At 46.8% G+C, this 22736-nt stretch overlaps 1 protein-coding gene across 2 annotated transcripts in view; it reads left to right on the top strand.

Moving 5' to 3' along the window:
- Nucleotides 1–6462: 6462 nt before the first annotated feature.
- Nucleotides 6463–22736, top strand: part of LOC141049023 (saccharopine dehydrogenase-like oxidoreductase) — a 173372-nt gene continuing 157098 nt past the window's right edge. Inside the window, exons 1-3 of one of the 2 annotated variants that reach the window (XM_073545124.1) lie at nt 6463–6858; nt 9376–9485; nt 15179–15259. In XM_073545124.1, coding sequence (XP_073401225.1) covers nt 6660–6858; nt 9376–9485; nt 15179–15259 — 390 coding nt within the window. In that variant the 5' untranslated portion in view covers nt 6463–6659. The remainder of the gene's footprint in view (nt 6859–9375; nt 9486–15178; nt 15260–22736) is intronic. The other variant, XM_073545123.1, reaches the window with a different exon arrangement.

Here is a 22736-nt window from a genome sequence, read left to right as displayed (position 1 = left end):
TGTGTTCATAATTTGGAAAGGAGACAAGGAGGGGTTTGGTAATTTTGTAAGAGGATTGAATAAGAATGATCTGGGCCTTCAATTCACCTTTGAGGCTGATAGACATAAACTATCATTCCTAGACATCAGCATTGAAAGAGGAGAGAATGGTCGGTTAATAACTAAAACCTTTAGAAAACCCACCTCCTCAAATTCTCTGCTGAGATGGGATTCTAGTCACCCAGCCCCACTCAGAAGAGGCATCCCAAAGGGGCAGTATCTACGAATGAAAAGAAACTGCTCTAACCACAGAGATTTCAGAGAACAAGCCGATGATTTGAGATCTCGGTTTTTGGAGCGTGGATATCCAGATGATATCCTCAAGGAGGCATTTAAGACCACTGTAGTCAGAGATAGAAAAGAGCTATTAATCCCAAAACAGAAAAACACAGACGAAGGAACGATCAGATTTATAACAAAATACTCCAATGGATCCAATGACTTGAGGGAAATTATGAAACGGCATTGGCCAATTCTCCTCATGGATCAAGACCTTCTAGGGATTATACCTGGTACCCCACAAATTACGTTCAGAAAAGATCGTTCCATCAAGGATAGACTAGTCCGTAGCCATTTTTCCTTAAACACTAATACTAGACCTACTTGGCTGGGTACCCAACCCAAAGGGTGTTATAAGTGTGGCAACTGCAAATACTGTGCATCAATTACACAGGACACTATTTTTCACAGTAGTGTCACAAGAAGAACTTTTCCTATACAACAGTTTATCAATTGCAGATCGGTTGGAGTTTTGAATAAGATTACCTGTAGATGCAGTTTAGAATATGTTGGTAAAACCAAGAGAGAGCTCAGAGTGAGAGTGGGAGAGCACCACAGGGACATCATAAACAAACGAGACACACCAGTGGCGAATCACACCAACCAGGCCCACAATGGGGATGTTAAGGCTGTCAGTTTCATAGGCATTGAAAAAGTCCCAAAAAATCAAAGAGGAGGAGATTGGGATAAGCGAATCCTTCAGAGAGAAACTTTCTGGATCTTCTCACTACGAACAGTACATCCCAAGGGACTTAATGAACTTCTCACCTATTCTTCCTTCTTGTAGGGAGTACTTTAATAGGGCCATCAAAGTATAGGGAGAGCCGCCGTTGAGTGGGGGCGCCACTTGCGCAGGAATTAGGGTGCCAACCTCCGCGTTAGGTAGGTGACATATAGAGAGGGTATAATAGGGTAAGTTCTAGTGAGCACCCTTCTCTATCCTTCCCAAAAAGGTCCGTGGTGCCCAGTATATACCATGCAACACCTATTAATCAATTGACTATTGACTATTATAATTTTTTTTTCTGGAAAGTATAATCATACATTTTGTATCTTGAATATGGTGTAAAAAAATTTTTGGACTTAGGAATGCACTGAAAATGTCCCTTGTTTGGGTTTATCAGCAAAAAATAGAAAATGGTTTTGCTGATTTCTTGTAATTATACACGTCTCTAAGCCACCGATATTTGTTATATCTAAATGGGAATAGATATATAATTTTTCCAGCCCGAGCCCCACTCTATAGAATGAGATACCTAACGCTATATAGATATGCACAATAGCGTCTGGTTGCTATGGGCACGGGCGAGTCACATGAATGCGATGTGTTTACATCGCTGTCTATACCGGACGTGACGCTACCGATATCCAGACGAACCCAGGAAGTGGGGCACATGATCTGGTCAATACGCGTCACCGGATGTGACGTTTTCGTCCCTTAGACATGCCCAGGAAGTGGGGCAGGAGAGGAGTCTAGGGGCCTGAGTAAGATGAAAACCGGAAGTGCCAACCCCGGCGTCCGGAAATAGGGATAGACCGCGGGACTTCTGAATGTATATAAAAGATAATGAGAGCGCGATATGGCGCGCAATGTCACTGGACTAAATGCCACTACTCCCCTGATGAATTTGTGGTAGATGAAACGCGTTGGGAGATATACAGAGGGAATCGAGCTACCCAGCGATTCGCTGATATGTGGAGCCCCCTAGCTGTGAGCAGTATTCGGGTATCGCCATGGAAAACAACGATATCTGAGATAAGTACATGATCTATTCATACTCTAGAAAGGTGATTTGTGGTTAGTAATCTAAAGGAGACTCTATACATTTCCTTTCTGAGGGTGTTCAATATAGGTACAGTGGATCACTTTTTGTTTATATTAATGTCCTATACGGACTGTATTAGAGCCTAGAAAACAGCATTAACCATAAAAGGACAATTTATATGTGGGGCTATAGGCCATTCTTCATTATATCTGGATCTAGGGACTGAGGCCCGATACGTATGCAACACTAAGAGGCTGTTGTAAACAAGATATAAAATGATATAATGAGTGCCCCATTGTCCTATATGGGTGATTTCAGGCGGCATTGAACAATTTTTTAATCACTTCAGCATGAGCACTTTGTATGGCACTTTTTGTTGATTTATGTTTTTAAAGGTTGATTAAAAGTTAAGTTTTAGTTAAACTGGTCCATACCAATCTGCTACAAAATATACATCTCGTCATTGGTAGATATACCCCTGCTATTATTTATTTATTTTTTTCCACAAATTTGAACTTTCAGATTGTTGCTTCAGCGTTTTTAGATCTTTTAGTCGGATGTTTCTTTGGTTACTAAAGTACTATGAGGCATTTCATAACTTTACATAATCTTTTGTCAATAAAAATATAAAGACAGTGCTGACTGTTAGTTTTCCTGACTTTTGCCCTTCGTCCTGGCAGCTGGATATCAGCTTCTGGGCCAAACCCTGACTGATGAGAAGCCATTCTTGTCTAATCAGTGTTAGGGCAGTTTCACATGTCAGTGTCTCCGGTACGTGTAGTGACAGTTTTCTCACGTACCGGAGACACTGGCACACGTAGACACATTCGAATGAGTGTGTCTATGCAGATGTCAGCGTGTTTTCACGGACCGTGTGTCCGTGTGCAAAATAGGCTGACATTTCCGTTTTTGTGCAACAGCACGGATCACACGGACCCATACAAGTCAATGGGTCTGTGTAAACACGTACCCCACAAGGATGCTGTCCGTGTGCGTTTTTAAAAGTCAAAGGGCTAACATTGAAAATAATTTTTCAAAAACACGGACAACACACGGATGGTACACACGGACATACGGATAGCACATGGATGTCACACGGATGACATACGTATGCACACGGACACGGATAGCTCCGGTACTGGAATTATCTGGACGTGTGAAACTGCCCTTAGGCTAAGTTTACACTTGCATTCGGCTTGTCTGCATATGGCTGCGTACTTCCTCCCTTAAGCTCCGCCTACTTCCGCAGGCGTCCTGTGCATAGAAATACATGCAGCCGCAGCTCCGGTTCTGAGTGCTGGCGGCAGTGCCAGGTGTTGATGCGAGAGACTCGTGCGAGTTTCTTGCATCACACACGGTAGGCTCCCTGACAGAAGTTGTCGCTTATCCATGTTATGTAAATAAAAGCTTATAACCTGATGTTAAATTCATCCATTGGTTGTATAAATTATTCTTTTGAAAGCTGAAACCCTCCGAAATGTGGATTAGGTTAAGAAAATAAATTGGCATCAATGCAGAAATATTGATCATTTAATGGACACAGAATGGTCAGATTTTGGCAAGACAAAAGTTTTGTCAGCCACAGAAAGTAATGTGATATTCAAACAAATAATTAACTTAAAATACAAATATATGTTGCATAACATTGTTGAATGAAGTTTTGGTGCTGTTAGTAATTTTTAATATTTTGTGTGTCTTCCATGAGCTTGAAGGACTGCATCTATGCGGTTCAACAATGATTCATACAAATTATTAATGAAGTCATCAGGAATAGCAAAGAATGCAGTCTTACATGCCTCCCAGAGTTCATCTAGATTATTTGGTTTTGTCTTCGAAGCTTCCTCTTTCATCCTACCCCAAACATGCTCAATGATGTTCATGTCTGGTGACTGGGCTGGCCAGTCCTTGAGCACCTTGATCTTTTTTACCTGGAGGAACTTTGTTGTAGAGATGGATGTATGAGATGGAGCACCATCCTGCTGCAGAATTTGACCCCTTTTAAGATTTGGAATATAAGAGGTAGCTAATACTTCTTGATATTTAGGCTATTGATATTTGTTCCACCTTGCAAATGTTTTGCACACCCCCATACTGAATGTAACCCCAAACCATGATCTTTCCACCACCAAATTTAACTGTTTTCTGGGTGTATTTTGGATCCATACAGACTCCAGTAGGTCTCCTGCAGTATTTGCCGCAGCTGTGGTGTAATTCTACTGACGATTCATCAGAGAAATCCACCTTCTGCCACTTTTCCAGCGTCCATCTGTTTAGCAGGCTGTGGGACTTTGCAAATGCCACACGGTTTTTTATTTGCCTTTTGTTTAGTGCTGGCGTCTGGGCACTGATTCGACCATGGAGGCCATTTCAAGACAGAATCCTACAAACTGTTCTAGTTGACACAGGGACTTGAGGTGACCAGGTCTGTTGGAGCTCTGCTGCAGTGGAAGAGGGGCTTGCTTTGGATTTTCTAACCATCAAAGGTTCCTCCTGAGCAGTTGTCTTGCGGGGTCTGCCGGACCTGGGCTTGACAAACACGTCTCCAGTCTCTTCAAATCTTTTTTTAATTCTTTGTACTTGATGCTGAGATGCATTAAAGGTGTCAGCCACCTCTGCAGTGGATCTGGTCTTCAGCCTCTTGATAATCCAGGCTTTGGTCGCAGGGTAGATTTTTGGCATGTTGTCACAGCTCAAGTGAAGGTCTGGGGTGCTGGGTTTCTTTTTATACACACCCACTAATTAACCGATCATTTACTGTCACAGGTGAGGATGTAAACTAGGATTGGCTGCATTATATGACCAGGTGACAAAACTTTTGTCTTGCCAAAATCTGACCGTTCTGTGTCCATTAAATGATCAATATTTCTGCATTGATGCCAATTTATTTTCTTAACCGAAACCACATTTCAGAGGGTTTCAGCTTTCAAAAGAATAATTTATACAACCAATGGATGAATTTAACATCAGGTCATAAGCTTTTATTTACATAACATGGATAAGCGACATAACTTCTTTCAGGAAGTGTAGTGTGATCCCAGCCTTATTAATACATTAGATCTGTCCATTTTGAGGGACCACAGAATTAATTTGTAAAGTGCTCTGTCATCAGTAAGGCAAACGGGATCAGAAGGGTCCCACTGACTATTATTAATTTTTTATTTTTTTTGTATTATGGGGTCCGTCTGGGTTACATTATTTAACTCCTTCACGCTGCACCCCTTTTTTGTTTTTGCGTTTGTTTTTTGCTCCCCTTCTTCCCAGAGCCATACCTTTTTTATTTTTCCGTCAGTATGGCCATGTGAGGGCTTGCTTTTTGCGGCACGAATTGCACTTTTGAATGACAACATTGGTTTAACCATGTTGTGTACTTGAAACTGTCAAAAAAATTTCAAGTGCCGTGAAATTGCAAAAAAAAGTGCAATTCCACAAGTGTTTTTTGGATTTTTTTTTACTAGGCTCACCAAATGCTAAAACTGACCTGTCATTATGATTTGCCAGGTCATTACGAGTTCATAGATACCAAACATGGCTAGACTGGATTTTTTTTCACCATTTAAATAAAGAACAAAGTGTAAAAAAAAAAAAATTGTGCCATTTTTCGAGACCCGTGGTGTCTCCATTTTTTGTGATCTGGGGTTGGGTGAGGGCTTATTTTGTGCATGCCGGGCTTGCATTCTAATGATACCATTTGGGGGGATACGATCTTTTGATCGCCCGTTATTGCATTTTAATGAAATTTTGCGGCGCCCAAAAAAATGTAATTCTGGTGTTTTGCCTTTTTTTCTCACTACGCCATTTACCGATTGGATTCTTTTTATATCTTGATAGATTAGACTATTCTGAACGCGGCGATACCAAATATTTCAATTTTTTTTAATTGTTTTATTTTGAATGAGGCGAATGGGGGGTGATTTGAACTTTTATTTTTTCAATATTTTTAAAACCTTTTTTTTTTACTTTTCATTTGCTTGAATAGTGTCCATGTGAAACTAGAAGCTGCGCTCCCCCAGTCGCCGATGATCAGGTGGCAGCACGCTCGCTGCCGGCTCTGCTCTATGTGTTATCCGCCTGTTCAGTGGTGCAGTACAGCATTGCCCCTCAGTCCGTAGCCCTCACCGTGTGGTCTCAGTAGGACAAAATGAGCAATTCCAAACGCTCACTAACCAGGTCCATAAAACGCTGCAAAACGGTACAAAAACGGGATTCAACCGAAGCACTGACAGGGCCACAGGCAAAGTGTCTGCACGGTTCTGTGGAGACTCGAAAAGCAGACGGATCCCGTCAGAGCGCGATGCAGTGTGAACAGGGACTAAACTAACCCAGACGGACGCCATGAAATGCACCAGGCCCATCCGCTTCCGTTTGCCAGTGACACGGATCGCTTGTGCACATGAATTCCGTCTGTCCGTCACAGTCCTCGTGTGAACTGTCCGGAGCCTGTAGGTTTCGGCCACGGACGCGTCGGGAAAGTTTTGGTGACAGACAGCTGCCCGGGAAAGCCACGCCCCCCGGCGCTCCCTACCTGTCAGTGCTGCTGCCTGCGCCAGTCAGTCACGCACTCGCAGCGCAGTCACTATGGCCACCAGAGCCTCCAGCCGGCCGTACCAGATTGTCGTATTCGGGGCCTCCGGCTTCACCGGGCAGTTCGTTGTGGAGGAAGTGGCCCGAGCGGCTGATGGAGAGGACTACAGAGGCCAAGAGCTGCGCTGGGCTGTGGCCGGCCGGAGCAAGAAGAAGCTGGAGGAAGTGCTGAGCTTGGCCGCGGACAAGATGGGTGAGTGACATGATGGCGTCCACTGGGGGGCGCACTGACTCGTTCTGCCTCCCGACTGCAGTAATGGACACCACTTCCTTCAAGTGGCTGAGAATCAGCTGATGTGGGACTGCAAGGCTCAGCATGCCATGGGCCACTGTGGCTTGTATGCCATGCTGGAGAACTACAGGCTGCTGCACAGAGCGGCGCCATAGTGGCCCTCTGACCTATAATGTAGAGCAGGGGGCCGCTCGTCCGTCATGCCCCTGTCATCTGGGTATCCCACAAGCATGGGATTAAAGGGGCTCTCCAGGTACAAGTGCTGCTGAAGCCCCCCAGTCCGCCGCAGATACAGGACTAAATGTGAGCTGTGACTGACACTTTCTGCACAAACCCTGGGCTCCAGAGGTAAACTCTGCCTGTCTGCTGCAAGTTTCCACCAGGACTCTGTAGAGGAATAAGTGGATTTTTGCCCAAAAGATGAAGTTCCAGACTGTTATTAAAGTTGACAGTGGTGTGTTCTACGCGTTTCAAGGTTTTTTGCAACCTCTTCATCAGGAATACCACATGAGACATACATAGGTGGTGCATTAAATACATCCAGATTTAAAAAAACAACAAATCAGATGCCACATGTCAAATACATAGTTTGCCGACAAGTAGTATGTTATCATTTGAATCATAATAATAATTAGAAACTGTTTATAATGACATGTCTCTTTGAATTCACAGGTTTGTTTGACAAAAAAAGAAAAAACAATAAGGCTGGGTGCACACAGCGTTTTTTTAGCGGATTTGCCAAAAAATCCGCTCAAAAAACGCTAAAAATAAGCTTCCCATTCATTTCTATGCATTTTGCACTTTTTGTGCATATTGATGCGTTTTTTACTGCGAAAAAACCGCTTTGCGGTAAAAAACGCAGCATGCTCATTAATTTCACAGATTTTTCCGCATTTCTGGCTATTTCTATGTGTCAGGAACCGTGCGGAAGAAAAAACGCATGAAAACGCGCAGAAAAAAAAGCGCAGTTTCTGGGAAGAGAGTCCGTTTTTAAGCAGAAATTTTCTGCTACGTGTGCGCATAGCCTAAATACTGAACCAAGAAAAAGAAGATCTCTGTCTCAAACTCAAAAAGACATGCTTGAGTTTCCTCAAGATCTATTGCCTGACAATTACCATTCAGCTATATTAGCAGGTTCCTTCCAGTGCGTCCGATGTGGGTGGTTACATGTTGCATGTAAGGAACCTGCTAATGTAGCTGAATGGTGTAATTGTCAGGCAATACATCTAACAATGATAACATACTATGAACGTTGACATGTGTCATCTGACTTTTTTTTTTTGTTTTTTTTGTAAAAATCTGTATATATTTAATGCACCACCACCTATGTATGTCTCATGTGGTATTTCCTGATAAAGAGGTTGCAAAAAACCTTGGAACGCGTAGATTAAACCACTGTCAACTTAAATAACCGTCTGGAACTTCATCTTTTACACAGCGCGGACAAAAATCCACTTAACCCTCTACAGAGTCCTGTGTCATGTAGACGGTGACCGACTTGTGGATCTGCGGCAGCCCTTAGCTATACATGCTTTCAACACCTAATACCAGGTGAGCAGTTTTTTGGCTAAACCGCTAATGGTGTATGTGGGATAAGACCCTATTTTGTGCTTGTGTCTCCCTTTTCTTCACAATACTAGCAAGTTTCCACCAGGGATTTCACCCGCTCAGTGGGGTCTGCCGCCTGTGTACCCGATCTTGAGTTTAGATCACTGATAGAATATTTTTCCGCCACAGATTACGATGCAGATTTGGCTGTGGATCTGCGGAGAAAATCTGCAGCTTTTCACAGGTTAGGGAGCAGGAGAAACTCAGTAGGATTTAATGGGGTTGTCCAACCCGGCCCGCTTCTTCATCGGTAGGAGAGCGACGCTGATGATGTCGCGTCTGCACATAACCGCTAGTATGCGTGCACGATTGGCAGGTATTGCCCACTCGCCATGCTACAGTAGGATATGGCACGATACTTGTCGCTCGCGCAGACCTGACGTCATCATCCCCTTTACCTCCTGAAGTGGAGGGAGCAGTCAGACTACTCTTTTAAGCTGACCACACACATTTAGATACTGTGGATCGTGTGTATGGGGCACATGTAGCATCTGATGAATTTCAGCATGCCCAATCCGTTCCTTGGAGAGGTGTTGCCATAATGACAATGTGGACCTGCTAAGGTATAGGGGACCTGAGAACATGCAGAGCCGCATGTATAACGCCTGTGCTGCAGGAGAAAAGCCACTTCCATCCAGCATCTGATGGCGCACGCTGCTACCTTTTACTGTTAGTTTTGTATGGTATAGGTCCCATGCACTAGACTAGAAGGCTTATAGGTCGTATAATGAGGTTTTATCGGTAAGACTAATTGCTTGTCGTCTTCTGCACCCTCAGCCTGTATTATAGGACAGTGCAGGGCTTTCAACCATTGTAGATCTAACCGTAACTTCGTACCAGTCACTGCTTCTATCCATTATTCATCTGTAGGAAAACCACAGCTGAAGTCCATTGACATTCTAATCTCTGACATTGGTGATGAAGCCTCCCTTGCTGAGATGTGTAAGAAGACCTCTGTTGTTCTGGACTGTGTGGGACCAGTAAGTATCATACAGCCGTACATGGCCATCAGTGGGCACATTGCTTATTATCTAACCTGCTATCTGTTACCTGCTACCCGATGTGTATGTTAGTTACCAGCTCCCTGCATCAGCGTGCTGGTAACGAACGAACACAGCAACGCCGCGCGCTCGGCGTCGCTGTGCTGATTGCTGGTGAAGCTGTCTGTTTGATAGCTCACCAGCGATCACATCCTGACACGTTGATATCGTTGTCGGGATTGCTGGTGAGTCGTTATGTGTGACGGGCCCTAAGGTTTAATAATTGATTTCATTAGCCATTCTCTCCTTCACAGTCCCCACTAAATCAATTATTAACCTGATGTCACAATGTGATATGACCCAACAGGTGGTCGGTTAGCGAAAGGTGCAACACACACATTGATTTCATTAGCCATTCTCTCCTTCACATTAGGAGCTGTAAGACTTTGTACCCTTTGTACCTTTTGTCCTTAAGACCCCTTTACATTTACCAATGCACCAGCGATCCCGACCATCGATATGACCCGGTCAGGATCGCTGGTGCATCGCTAAACGATCGCTAATGAGCTTTCACACCTGAAGATCTCACAGCGATGCAGCAGCGATACAGCGGTCGTTACTTACCTTTCACATGCAGCGATCCTGACGTCCTCCCGCCCGCGTCCACGCGTCGCTCGTCGGCGCCAGCAGGAAGCAGACGACGAGAAATGGAGCTGCGCGATCAGCGATAGCCAGCGAGGGAGCCGGTCGGAGGTAAGTATCACACACAGCGATATCGCTAGCAATATCGCTGCTGCGTCACCAAATCGGTGATGCTTTAGCAATATTGTTAGCGATATCGCTATGTGTAAAACCCCCTTTAGGCTGAAAGTCCTCTAGTTTGAAGTAAAAAAAAAAAAATATAGTGATGAACACTTTGTCTCAGCAATGGGCGTTTGCTTTTTTACCTGATGCAATTACTTTGTCCTGGGACCATGAGATTTCATATATTTTGGATAGAGCACATGGGACCTGCTGATAAATATACCATCTGTGGGTGAAGGGAAAATAGGAGGTTGGAAAAAAAATGATTTAAGAAGAAAATTATGCACCTCTCGTATTTGATCCTAAATGGGGGTTTCTGCAAGGTTACTATTGCTGTCTATGAAATTCCTTGCTAATAAAATCAAACTGACTACAAAAATTGGCACAGGGCCACTTAGCCCTGTAATGTAGTAGACATGACTAGGGAGTTGGTCAGCAGATTTGACCCTATCCAAACTAACGACAAACAACATGCCATTATTTTACTTTGATTGGAAAAATACAGTTTTCATTAAAACTGGCAAAATACATTTCAGAACAACTTGTGAACACAAGAAAATATACATAAGGATTGTAGACATACCCCACTAGTGTTCATATATAGATTTTTTTAACCCTCAAACATCTTCCTACCCTTCCAGTGTACAACAAACAATACATTACCCAGAGAACCATCTAAAATATGTTCATTAACGTATAAGTAAATTGAAAATCGCATTATTTGCCAATTCCCTTAATACTACCCCAGGACATCTGATCCAGTTTCCTCATTGTTGCCCAAAGTTTGCAGTAGCTCCCCTTTTGATACACCCCGTTTTCTCCATATAAATTGTACTGTTCAGACATTTTATCACTTCAACGATGAATGGAGGAGCACTAGCCGTACAATGTTTGGCAATAGATTTCCTAGTGTGATGTAATATTTTGGATATATCCACCTGAATTGGGGAGGAATCTCTGGTGTTCCTCATCAGTCTCAAGATACAGGATTTAGGACTTAGTGGGATTTGAATATGATAAACCTCCATTAGTTTAGCAACCCTTTCCCATAACGCGGTTAACAGCGACCATGACCAAAACATATGTATTAAGTCTGCTTGCTCTACTCCACAGTGTGGAGTAGCCAACATCTTTTTCCCAGTTAGCTTTAAAGAGGTTGTCTACTACATTCTATAATGCCCCCACCTATTTAAACCTTGTAAAGAAGTAATTTTGTAAATGGCTCTTGTACCTGCGAGGGGCGCTGCTGCTGACCGCTCACTCGGCATCACGTGATTCCCGCTGCAGCCTCCACTGACATCCACTGATGTCAAGTTCCGGATCTCCTGCGTTTCCCAGGGCAAGACCCAGTTGCGCACACCCCTTCTGATTGACTGGGCTGTGATGTGAAGTGAAACACCATTCACAGCCCAGTCAATCAGGAGGGGTGTGCGCAACTGGGTCTCGCCTGGGGGAACACAGGACAAAAGGAACTTGACATGATATCAACGGAGGTTTCAGCCGGTGTCACATGATGCCGAGTGAGCGGTCAGCGATGGCACCGCTCACAGGCGTAGACAACAAGAAGTATTTACAAAAATACTTCTTTACAAGGTTTAAATCTGTGGACAACACTTTAGTGGACAATCTCTTTAACCAGTGCCATAGGGTCACCCAATTTTTTAATAAGTGAGTTAAGCAATAAAGAAATGATAATTTTAGTAATTTTAGCTTGTAACAAAAATTCTAGTTGTCCATTTGATGAGATAGTGAGGTCAGATATAGTTTCCTGAGTTCTTATTGTGTGCCTTGGTTGTAAATATTTAAAGAAATCGGATTTGTGAAAAGTAGTGAACTCCTGTTTCAGATATTCAAAAGGGAAAAAATGGCCATCGAGATATAATTGGTACAGATATTCCAAACTCTGCCTTTTCTATTCCTTGAACCCCCTCCAAATGCTGTAATTCCCTCAAACCAGGGTTATTCCAAATAGGAGTATACTTGAGCCACCTCGCATTCCCCACCACTTTTTACAAGTCCACCAGATTTTATGTATCAGGGTAGAGTGGGGTAGCAAAATCTTAAGTTGGCTCTAAATTTATGGGATTCCAAGGGTATGTTCCCACGGTCAGTATTAGGCAGCGCTTTGGACGCAGCACATGTCCGCTCCATTCAAAGCACTGCCGGCTTTTGAACATAGGTGATTCCGCATGTGTTCATTGAACTGTGCGGAATCACCGCGTCCTATTCATTTTACGGATGACTTTATCTTGTGGAGATTGTGCGTCACCGCAAGATAAATGCAGTGGTCTGGTAGGACGCGCTGCATGTGCATGTACGCAGGGAAGCAGGAGGCCTCCCTGCACGCATAGTGGACATGGGATTTCATTAAATTCCATCAACTATGCTGTAACATCTGGCTGCTGCGGGTTGCACGCTGTGGATGTATGCAACTCCAACCGGCAGCGTTTACTGACTGTGAGAACATACCCAAAGAGTTCCTGCAAGTTGTGACCTCCCCCAAAAATTTCAACACTAGCGCCCCTCCATCTTTGTCCCTCTAAAGCCCATACTTTCAAATGCTGAAACTGGGAGGCCAAGATTTACCCCCATGTATGCGGCCGCGCTAATTCCCTCCCCCAATCTTTGGGTTGCTATAGCTCTTCAGGTTTAAATCTAGATGCCTCTTTTTCCATACCAGATCTCTAAAAATGGTATGTATCTTCCTGAACCAAAATTTGGAAATCCAAATGGTGACATTGTGCAGTGTGAATATAGAATACATAGCATAAGGCACATTTTTAATAAGATTTGTTCTACCCAGAGCAGACAAAGGTAACTTTCTCTTTAGCGCACAATTATGCCTCAACTTAATCACCAACGGGTCTAAATTTAGGGAAATATAATGCTGCGTCTTACTTGTTATGTGGATCCCAAGATATTTGGATTTCTGAATCACTGGCCTAAATTATATATTTTGTACAGAAAAGGACCAAAATTTCTCTATTGTTTCCATTATAATTGGAAAGGAAATGTTAAGCCCCCTTCTCACATAGCGAGATCGCTGAAGCGTCACCGATTTTGTGATGCAACAGCGATCTCGCTGCATGTTACAAGCAGCAGCGACCGGCCCCTCTGCTGGATATCGCTGATCGTGCTCGAATGTCCTGGGCCATTTCTTCGTCGTTGGCTTCCCGCTGGCCAGCGCGCATCGCTGTGTTTGACGCCGACGAGTGACCTCGTTGGCGACGCAGAACACAGGGACGCAGGCGGGAATCGTTTGAAAAGCTGCTGTGTGACAAGGTACCAACGACCGGCGAGGTCGTTACATGGATCGCCGGATCGTTGCAGCATCGCTGAAGAGATCTGCCTGTTTGGTAGCGTACTAGCGACCATTTAGCGACGCACCAGCAATCCTTTCCATGTCGTATCGTTGTCGGGATCGCTGGTACGTCGCTAAGTGAAACGAGACCCTTAGAATTAACAGATTGTTGGTGTTCAAAACAATTCTTTGTTCCTTTTCATATCCTTTATCCATGGATGTCCTCTAAAGGTTCTATTTGCAAATGCAAAGAGTAGTGATGACAGTGGGCACCCTTGTATTGTACCCCTGTAAACTTTAGAAATATCCCAATTGACCCTTACCTTAAGACCATACCATTCTAGTTGACATTCAAAGTACTTTTGCTGAGACGACAGACAATTAATTTTCAGGTCACAAGTGGTCATTGGGCTATCTACAGCTAAACATGTGCCCTGGCTGTCGTCACCAAAGCAGGGCAGCATTGTCTGATGTTGTCATGCCTGCCTATGAAACCTCATTTTTGGGCTGGATATGAACAGTGCATGCACAGGATTCCAGAAGAAGGCACGATGACCGTGGAAAGCACTGAATTAAGACTAGGGGGTAAGATGTTGGGGACAGCTGCAGTGACAGCAGTCAGAGCTCTGCTTCCTTGGCACTTGCAACCTAATTAGAGTGAATATGTAAAATCTGCTTTCAGTTGTACCATGATCAGCAAGTAGAAAGGTATGTATTCTCGAGTGTATTATCCAATGCTGTGAAAACTCTTCCGAGTTTCATCCAGACAACTTGGTTGATTTTCAGCTTTATTGTCATACATGTGTGATCGGTTTTCAAAAATGTGCACGATCAATACCGATTCTTAAGATAATAATTTAACCCATAAAGAACAGGTGCTACACAGATGTTTTGTGTGGGATTTGAAAAAAAAATTCTTTCCCCTCCACACGGACACTTTGTCTGTGTGGAAAAAAAACCTGTCATCTGACCAGCCCTTTTGAGTTACATTGGTCAGTGTGCTGTGCAATCATTACTCAGACAGCACATGCCCCTACTCTCATCTGAATGAGCCCTTATCGGAAGAAGTCTAAAAGGGCAGACTCCTATTCAGCATATTGTAAACACCAATTGGCTCTTACCCACTATATAAATGATAAACCTGCCTCATTTGTGGAGTTATTTAATTCTTATCAGTTGATTAAAGATAATGCTTTAGAGCAAAGTTCTCCCACTTATTGGAAGTCCATGGTGCAGAGGTTGGTTTATAATAAAGTCTATTCTGATTGTGAAACGATTTTCCTTGAGACGCCTCCACAACATTCACCGGGACTGCAAGAATGCAGTTAGTGTAGGTGAAAGGTGATGGCAGCTCTGTACTGAGTGACCCATCACACCACTGCCTTCATGTCTGAGAGATGGCGCAAAGGGGGTCTAGTTACAGTGGTCGGCATTGCTTTTGCTAGTTGCAGAATCTTTTATGTTATAAAGGGCTCATATTATGATGCATATTACAATTTCTGAATAATAATTGCTGCTTAAACGTTCTAGTTAAATATTATTCACAATGACGGACTTGTCTTCTAAATGTGCATTGTGTGTTTATTAGTACAGATTTTATGGGGAACCTGTGGTGAAGGCCTGCATTGAAAATGGAGCTCACTTTGTTGATATCAGTGGAGAACCCAAAGTAAGTTTTCATTCACTTAATACACATATAATGGCTCATGTGCTTGTAGTCATTACATTATTTTATCATTCTTTAGTTTGTGTTTAAAGATTATTTCCATCGATAAACATATAACACCTACACTTGACAACCTCCTGGCATCCTCACAAATTCCGTGAAAAAAAGCTGTGTAGACAACCGCACTACTATTCCAGCCAGCATGTCACTAATCAGCAGGAACTCTCTCCAATCACTGTACTCTGTGTAGATGCCTCTGTCACTCTCTGACAGCAGGATTTTAATGAAGCTGCTGCCCCCTCCGAGTAGGACCAATAGTTGCCATGGCAGTTGGGCCCTCTAAAGTCCATCATGGCTGCCGTGTGCTGTGAAGCCCAGCGACGTTCCCATAAAATACGGTAATATGAATAACTAGATGGAGGCATCGGGAGGGCGGTAATGTCACGATGGGGGCAGGCTTTGCAGCGTTGAGAATATCTTTCCCCATGTGCTGACTTCTCCCGTCTGTGCTCTCTTCTTTGACTTGTCTACCCTATGTGCTATCCCCCTTGTCTGCTCTCTCCCTCCTTCCTGTGCTGTGTTCTCCCTTCATGTGCTGTCCTGTTTGAGCTGTCTCCCTCCTGTGCTGTGTCTCTCTCACCCCTGTGTCTGACTGTGTACTGAACATACCACAGCTCCTGGGCAGGGGAGGAAGCAAAAGATAATACTGACATTACAGCAGGGGATCGCAGAGGATACATTTTGTGAGGTAAAATATTGTTTAATAAGTCAGTGAAATATTTTACCTCACAAAATGAATCCTCTGTGATCCCCTGCTGTAATGTCAGTATTGTCTTTTGCTTCCTTCCCTGCCCAGGAGATGTGGTATGCTCCGTACATGGTCAGACACAGACAATTTTTAAAATGAACTTTCGTTCGTGGGAAAACCCCTTTAGGCTATGTGCCCACGTTGTGTGTTAAAACGCACACCAAAAACCGGACTCCTTCCCAGAAATCGCACGTTTTTTTCAGCTCGATTTTCCCGCGATTATGATCGCGATTTTGCCGCGATTTTCGTGTGCGATATTCAAGCACTTTCCAAGCGATTTGAAGCATCGCTTGGAAAGTGATTGACAGGTTGGTCACACTCGTCAAACATAGTGTTTGACAAGTGTGACCAGGTTTTTACTATTGAGGCTGCCTATGCGGCCTCAATAGTAAAAGATAGAATGTTAAAATGCTAAAAAAAAATTAAAAAATCGGTGTATATTTACCTTCCGGCATCCCGCACTGCATTCCCGGGCCACAGCGTTCCCTGTAATGCCTTGCGAGACCTGTGATGACGTAGTCTCGCGTTGCTATAGCGATCTCGCGAGACCACGTCATCACTGGACCATGCCGCAAGGCATTACTGGGAACGCTTAGGCCGGGAATGCAGCGCGGGACGCCGGAAGGTAAATATACCCCGATTTTTTTTTTTTTTTTTTTTTTAATTCTTTTTTTTTTTTTTTTTACAGGGGTATGGTACCCAGGGCCTGGAGGACAGTCCTCTCCTCCACACCGTGGGTACCAACCGCACATGAGACGCTTCACTTCCCGCATGGTGGGCATAGCCACATGCGGGAAGTAAGTGATTCTCATGCATTCCTATGGGTGCGGAATCGCGGCAATTCTTTGCGATTCCGCACAAAAGAATGAGCATGCTGCGATTTTTTTTCCGCGATGCGATTCCGCCGCGGAAAAAAGAGCAGCATTAGCACAGCATGTGCCGAATGCCATAGGAATGCATGGGGGGCGTTCTGTACACGATTTTTAAACGTTTTCGCGCCAAAAATCGCGGCAAAAATGCTTAAAAATCGCTACGTGGGCACACAGCCTCAATGTGACCGGCTTCCTCTGTAGACACGTAGCGCATCTGCCGCCGGGATCAGCCGAATGTTTTAGGATTGCTACTTCCAATAGCTGGCACTAGAGTTCTAGTCCTCTTCCTCTCTGAAGAGACAATTTGCATATAAAGGCAATTGTATAAATAGATTCCACAATCCTTGCTTAGTTGCAGTGCGTGATGAAAATGAAATAGTTGTGAAAATAAAATATTTTATTGGTGTCAAATTGACAATCCAGAAAGATAAACAAATCTCACAAGGATTAAAGATTAGAAAAATTGCATATAAAATGCAACTAGAGGAGAAACTGCATGAGTAATGATATTATATTATCCGAAAAAAGCTCATTTATAACCAGATGGGTTATAGGAACTCGCATGCAAGTTCTCTCACTGTTCCTTATTGTGCACCATGTGGGAGAGCAGCCTGTTGATCACAACCATACTTTTAGATCAGGTGGACTAGCGGCAATGTACTACATTAGTCTGGCCTTGTGCAGTTGCTGGAGATTGAGGTATTAGTAATTTGTATGGCATTGCAAGGTTATGGCCAGCCTGCATGTATAGGGGTTAGGGTAAGTACAGATGGTCGTATATTCTGTCCTCTGAGAGAATCGGATTGATTATGCAAATGACACTCTGAGCAGACTATGATCAGAGTTTTATCTGAGTGTCATCATAATGTTATACGACTCTTTCAGATGAGAAAATCTGAGCACACTGAGGAGAAGATGGAGAACAAAATGATATCGCAGCATGACGATATTTATTTCACTGACAGTTTCTGATATATAGAGCATTGTAAGAAACTCATTGATGGTTACCGGAAGCGGTTGGTCGCAGTTATTTTGGCTAAAGGTTGTGCAACCAAGTATTAGGCTGAGGGTGGCAATACTTTTGTCTGGCCCATTTTTGGAGTTTCGTGTGAAACGATCAATGTTTTGCTTTCTCCTTCGTCTCATTGGGGGACACAGAGACTGTGGGTGTGTGCTTCTGCCGTCTGGAGGCTGACACTAAGTATACAAAAAAAGAGTTAGCTCCTCCTCCGCCGCATACACCCTCGCCCCCAGACCGGGCGTAACTCAGTTTTTGCTTAGTGTCTGATGGAGGCACACGCAGTCTGGAGCTCCAGACTAGATTTTTTTTCTCTTTTTCCCTTTCTTTGAAGATAAGACAGGGGCGACGGATCCTATAGAGAGGGTCCGATCTCCCCAAATCACCAACGGGCGACCACGTGTGAGTAGTCATCCACGTGTTTTCTCTCCCGCACCGAGGGACACATCTGGGACTTTTCCCCAGACAACCATTTTTCTTTTTTATTTTGTAAAGAGGGGCAACGCATCCTGATGAGAGGATTCGATTTCCCCATGAGCTACAACGGGCGAGCACGTGTGAGCGATGGGCGATCCCCAACGGACTCCACGTTTTGTTCCTCTCCTGCAACGCGGGATTTCAGGTTGGCCCCTTCCACCCCTAGGTAGTGACACCAGGGGTGCAGTTGGAGGCGCAGGTGAGCCAGGGGATCGAAGCATCCACCCCCAGTAGCCTCCCCCTCCCCGCCCAGGGATGGGGTTGAGAGCACCCCAAGAGAGCCCCCCCCGGCGGCAGGCTCACCTTTGTTTGTAGGGTCACCCCCCGGAACGGGACCCTCCAGAAGGCGCCGCGGGGCTGTCTGTTCCCCCGCCCGACGGGGTTACTTCTTCTCACGGGGCCCGACTCTCTCCCCGGTGGAACCCGGTGCGAGTAGTGCCACATGCGGCAGCAGACGCTCTGCGGCCAGAAGTCCCGCCGGCGGCCGCGGTCCGGGGAGATCCGCAAGGCCGCGCGAGGCCTGCCCGCCCCTTCCGGTGGTAGCCGGAAGCCCCGCCCACTGACTTCCGGCAGCCCGGGGGGCGCGGCGGGCGCGCAGTGTCCGGGGAGCGCGCGCCCTCCTCCCCCTCCTCGCAGGTCCCCGCCGGAGTACGGCTGAAGCTCCGCCGGCGGCCGCGCGAGGCCCGCCCGCCGCTTCCGGTGGGGGCCGGAAGCCCCGCCCACTGACTTCCGGCGGCACGGGGAGCGCGGCGGGCGCGCACAGTGACCAGAGGCTCCCGCCCCCCCCCTCCCCCTCCTCGCATTTCCTCGCCGGAGTGCGGTCGGAAGCCCCGCCGCCTCTCTCCAAGGTGCACCGCAGTGCCCCCGGCGAGTAACGGCACGTGAAGCAGCTCGTCCACGTCTCAGGGTTTTCGCTGCGTCCAGAGCACCCCGTGGAAGAGGGGGGACGTTACCGGTGGGTGAGTGCAACCCCGTTTCGAGTGCCGCAAAGGTTGTCAAGGAAGGGGTTACCCTCCTCCTCCTACCCTACCCTGCAATATGTCTGGCAAAGGGAAAGCTCACTCTTTCCTATACGCTGTTTGCGTTTCCTGTGGGGTGAGGCTGCCTAAGGCGCAGCCGGGTAAATTTTGCGAAGCCTGTGAGTCGGAGCGAGCCCAGGAGCCCCCCATTGTTGCAGAGCCCAGGGGTCAGGACCCCCCAGAATGGGCAGTGTCTTTATCGCATTCTATGATGTCCCTTACGAAGGCAATTGAGTCCCTTCGGGGCCCGGGCAGGGTCAGGGATGGTGGTCTGCCAGCGGAAGACAGCTCGTCCACGTCTCAGGACCCTTCGTCCGTTAGGGGCCGCTCCAGCACCAGACAAGCTCATGGTAAGAGAGCTCGTTCTCCGTCGGCCGGGCCCTCTGGGGAGTCGGCGGCGATTTTTAGGGCATCTCGTTCCCTGTCGCCAAGCTCAGGAAGCGATCAGGACGAGGGCGAGGAAGAGGAAGCCTGGAATCCAGAAAGCCTGGGATACCAGGACTCGGTGGACAGCCTCATTGAGGCGGTCAACCAGATTTTAGAGATCGAGGATGATGTGTCCACGGCCTCAGGTCACAAGGTCTCCTTCAAGAAAACCAGGCGTCCGCATAGAAGGTTTGCCACACATCCGGAGTTCGAGGAGCTAGTCCAGAAACATAGGGAACACCCGGATAAGTGCTTTGCAATGCAAAAGGCGCTGCAAGCAAAGTATCCGTTCCCTCCTGAACTCCATAAAGGGTGGGTGGAGTCGCCAGTAGTGGACCCACCGGTGTCACGTTTAGCATCAAGATCGCTATTGTCGATACCCAGCGGTTCTTCTATTAAGGACCCAACTGATCGCCTCATAGAGGGGCTTGCCCGCTCAGTGTATGAGGCAGCAGGGTCGGCTCTGGCCCCCTCCTTTGCGGCTACCTGGGTGGCTAAGGCCATGGTTTCATGGGCAGACACTCTGCATAGGGCCCTCCAAGACAGGGATCTGCCCGCGGAAATCTTGGAGGTGACAAATCAGATATCAGGAGCGAGTGATTATCTCGTCGGCGCCGCTCTGGATGCGGCCGAGTGTTCTGCTGTGGCAGCAGCAAATGCGATCGCCGTAAGGCGAGCATTATGGCTGAGATTATGGAAAGCGGATTCTATCTCTAAAAAATCCTTGACCTCATTGCCTTTTCAAGGCAATCGATTGTTCGGTGAAAAGCTTGATAAACTTATCTCAGAAGCCACAGGGGGGAAGAGTAGTTTTCTACCGCAGCAGAAGAGTTGGCCGGCATTCAGGCAGACGCAGAGGCGTTTTCGGCCCTTTCGTAGCTCCTGGAGGTGGACTTCGGGGTCGCAGTGGCACGCGACGCTTGGGTGGCAGAACTGATATCGTCCGGGTACAAGATAGAGTTTGTCGGACTCCCGCCACGGCGTTTCTTCCGTTCCCGGCTCTCCGGAACAGAATCGCAGGCGGAAGGTCTGTTGCAGGCTATAATGACGCTACAGCGCAACGGGGTCATTGTCCCAGTGCCGAAAAGCGAAGAGACGCAAGGTTTTTACTCCAACCTGTTTTCAGTCCCCAAAAAGGACGGGACAGTAAGGCCAGTACTGGATTTAAAGATCCTGAACAAGTTTATCAGGGTCAGGCGATTCTGGATGGAATCCCTCCGTTCGGTCATTTCAGCCATGGATCCAGGGGAATTCCTGGCCTCGATCGATGTGCAGGATGCATATCTACACATCCCGATTTTTCCTCCACACCAGAGGTTCCTGCGTTTTGTGATCGGAGGGCGACATTTCCAATTTGTTGCTCTGCCCTTCGGTCTGGCCACTGCCCCCAGAGTCTTTACAAAGATAATGGCGGTGGTTATGGCCATCCTGCATGCTCGGGGCATAACGGTACTACCCTACCTGGACGACCTTTTGGTAAAGGGGCCGTCGTTTCAGGCGTGCCAGGAGAATGTCGGTATCACTCTGGATACCCTGGCCCGCCTAGGTTGGCTGATCAATCGGAACAAGTCGTCCTTGGTTCCGGCTCAGAGAATCGTATTTCTAGGCATGGTTTTCGACACCTCCCAGGGGCTGGTGATCCTCCCTCAGGACAAGGCGCAAAGGATCAAACAGGGGGTACGGAACCTTCTTCAGCCGGGCTCCAGATCCATCCGGTACGGCATGAGTGTGTTGGGCAGAATGGTGGCGGCGATGGAGGCAATCCCGTTTGCCCAGTTCCATCTCCGTCCGCTTCAACATGCGCTCTTGTCAGCATGGGACCGAAGGCTGCTTTCCCTCAATCATCGGTGCAGTTTGTCTCCACCGGTCCGACGGTCACTCCAGTGGTGGACTCGCGACTCGTCTCTGGTTCAGGGGAAACCCTTTCCCCCGGAACAGTGGTTGGTGGTGACGACCGATGCAAGCCTGCAGGGTTGGGGAGCAGTTTTCCAGAGTCACACAGCCCAGGGGCGGTGGTCCTTTCGGGAGGTAATTCTCCCGATCAACATTCTGGAGATACGGGCAATACGATTGGCCCTGCAACATTTTCAGCGTTGGCTGACAAACCGGCCGGTGCGCGTTCAGTCGGACAATGCTACAGCAGTAGCGTATGTGAACCATCAGGGGGGCACGCGCAGCCAGGCAGCCATGCGCGAGGTCGGGCTGGTACTGCGTTGGGCCGAGAAAAACCACGTGGTAATTTCAGCGGTGCACATTCCGGGAATCGAAAACTGGGCGGCGGATTTTCTCAGCCGACAGGGGGTCGCGGCAGGGGAGTGGTCCCTGCACCCCGAGGTTTTTCAACAGATCTGCCAACGGTGGGGGACACCAGACGTGGACCTTATGGCATCCAGAGAGAACGCCAAGATTCAAAGGTTCGTCGCTCGATCCCTCGACCCGCAGGCAATCGCAGCAGACGCTCTGGTGCTTCCGTGGAGCCAGTTTCGGCTCCCGTACTTGTTCCCCCCGCTACCTCTGCTTCCAAGAGTCATCAGAAAGATAAGGAGAGAGAGGGTTCCAGCAATTCTGCTGGCCCCAGACTGGCCTCGGCGGGCCTGGTATGCAGATCTGGTTCAACTAGTGGTGGACGTACCCTGGCGTCTCCCAGATCGGCCGGACTTACTGTCCCAGGGGCCGATCTGCCATCCGAACTTAGGGGCCCTGTGTTTGACGGCGTGGCCATTGAATCTTGGCTGTTAACACAGGCAGGATTCAGGCGCGATGTGGTGGCCACGATGGTGAGTGCCCGAAAGCCTTCCTCGGCGAAGGTATATCATCGGACTTGGGAAGTGTTTTTCCGTTGGTGTAGGGATCGCGGAGT

This window comes from Dendrobates tinctorius, unplaced genomic scaffold, assembly GCF_039654945.1.
Source record: "Dendrobates tinctorius isolate UK_male_01 unplaced genomic scaffold, ASM3965494v1 ptg000140l, whole genome shotgun sequence".
NCBI lineage: Eukaryota > Metazoa > Chordata > Amphibia > Anura > Dendrobatidae > Dendrobates > Dendrobates tinctorius.
Note: the sequence above shows the minus strand (reverse complement) of the source record. Positions and strands in the feature narration are given on the sequence as shown.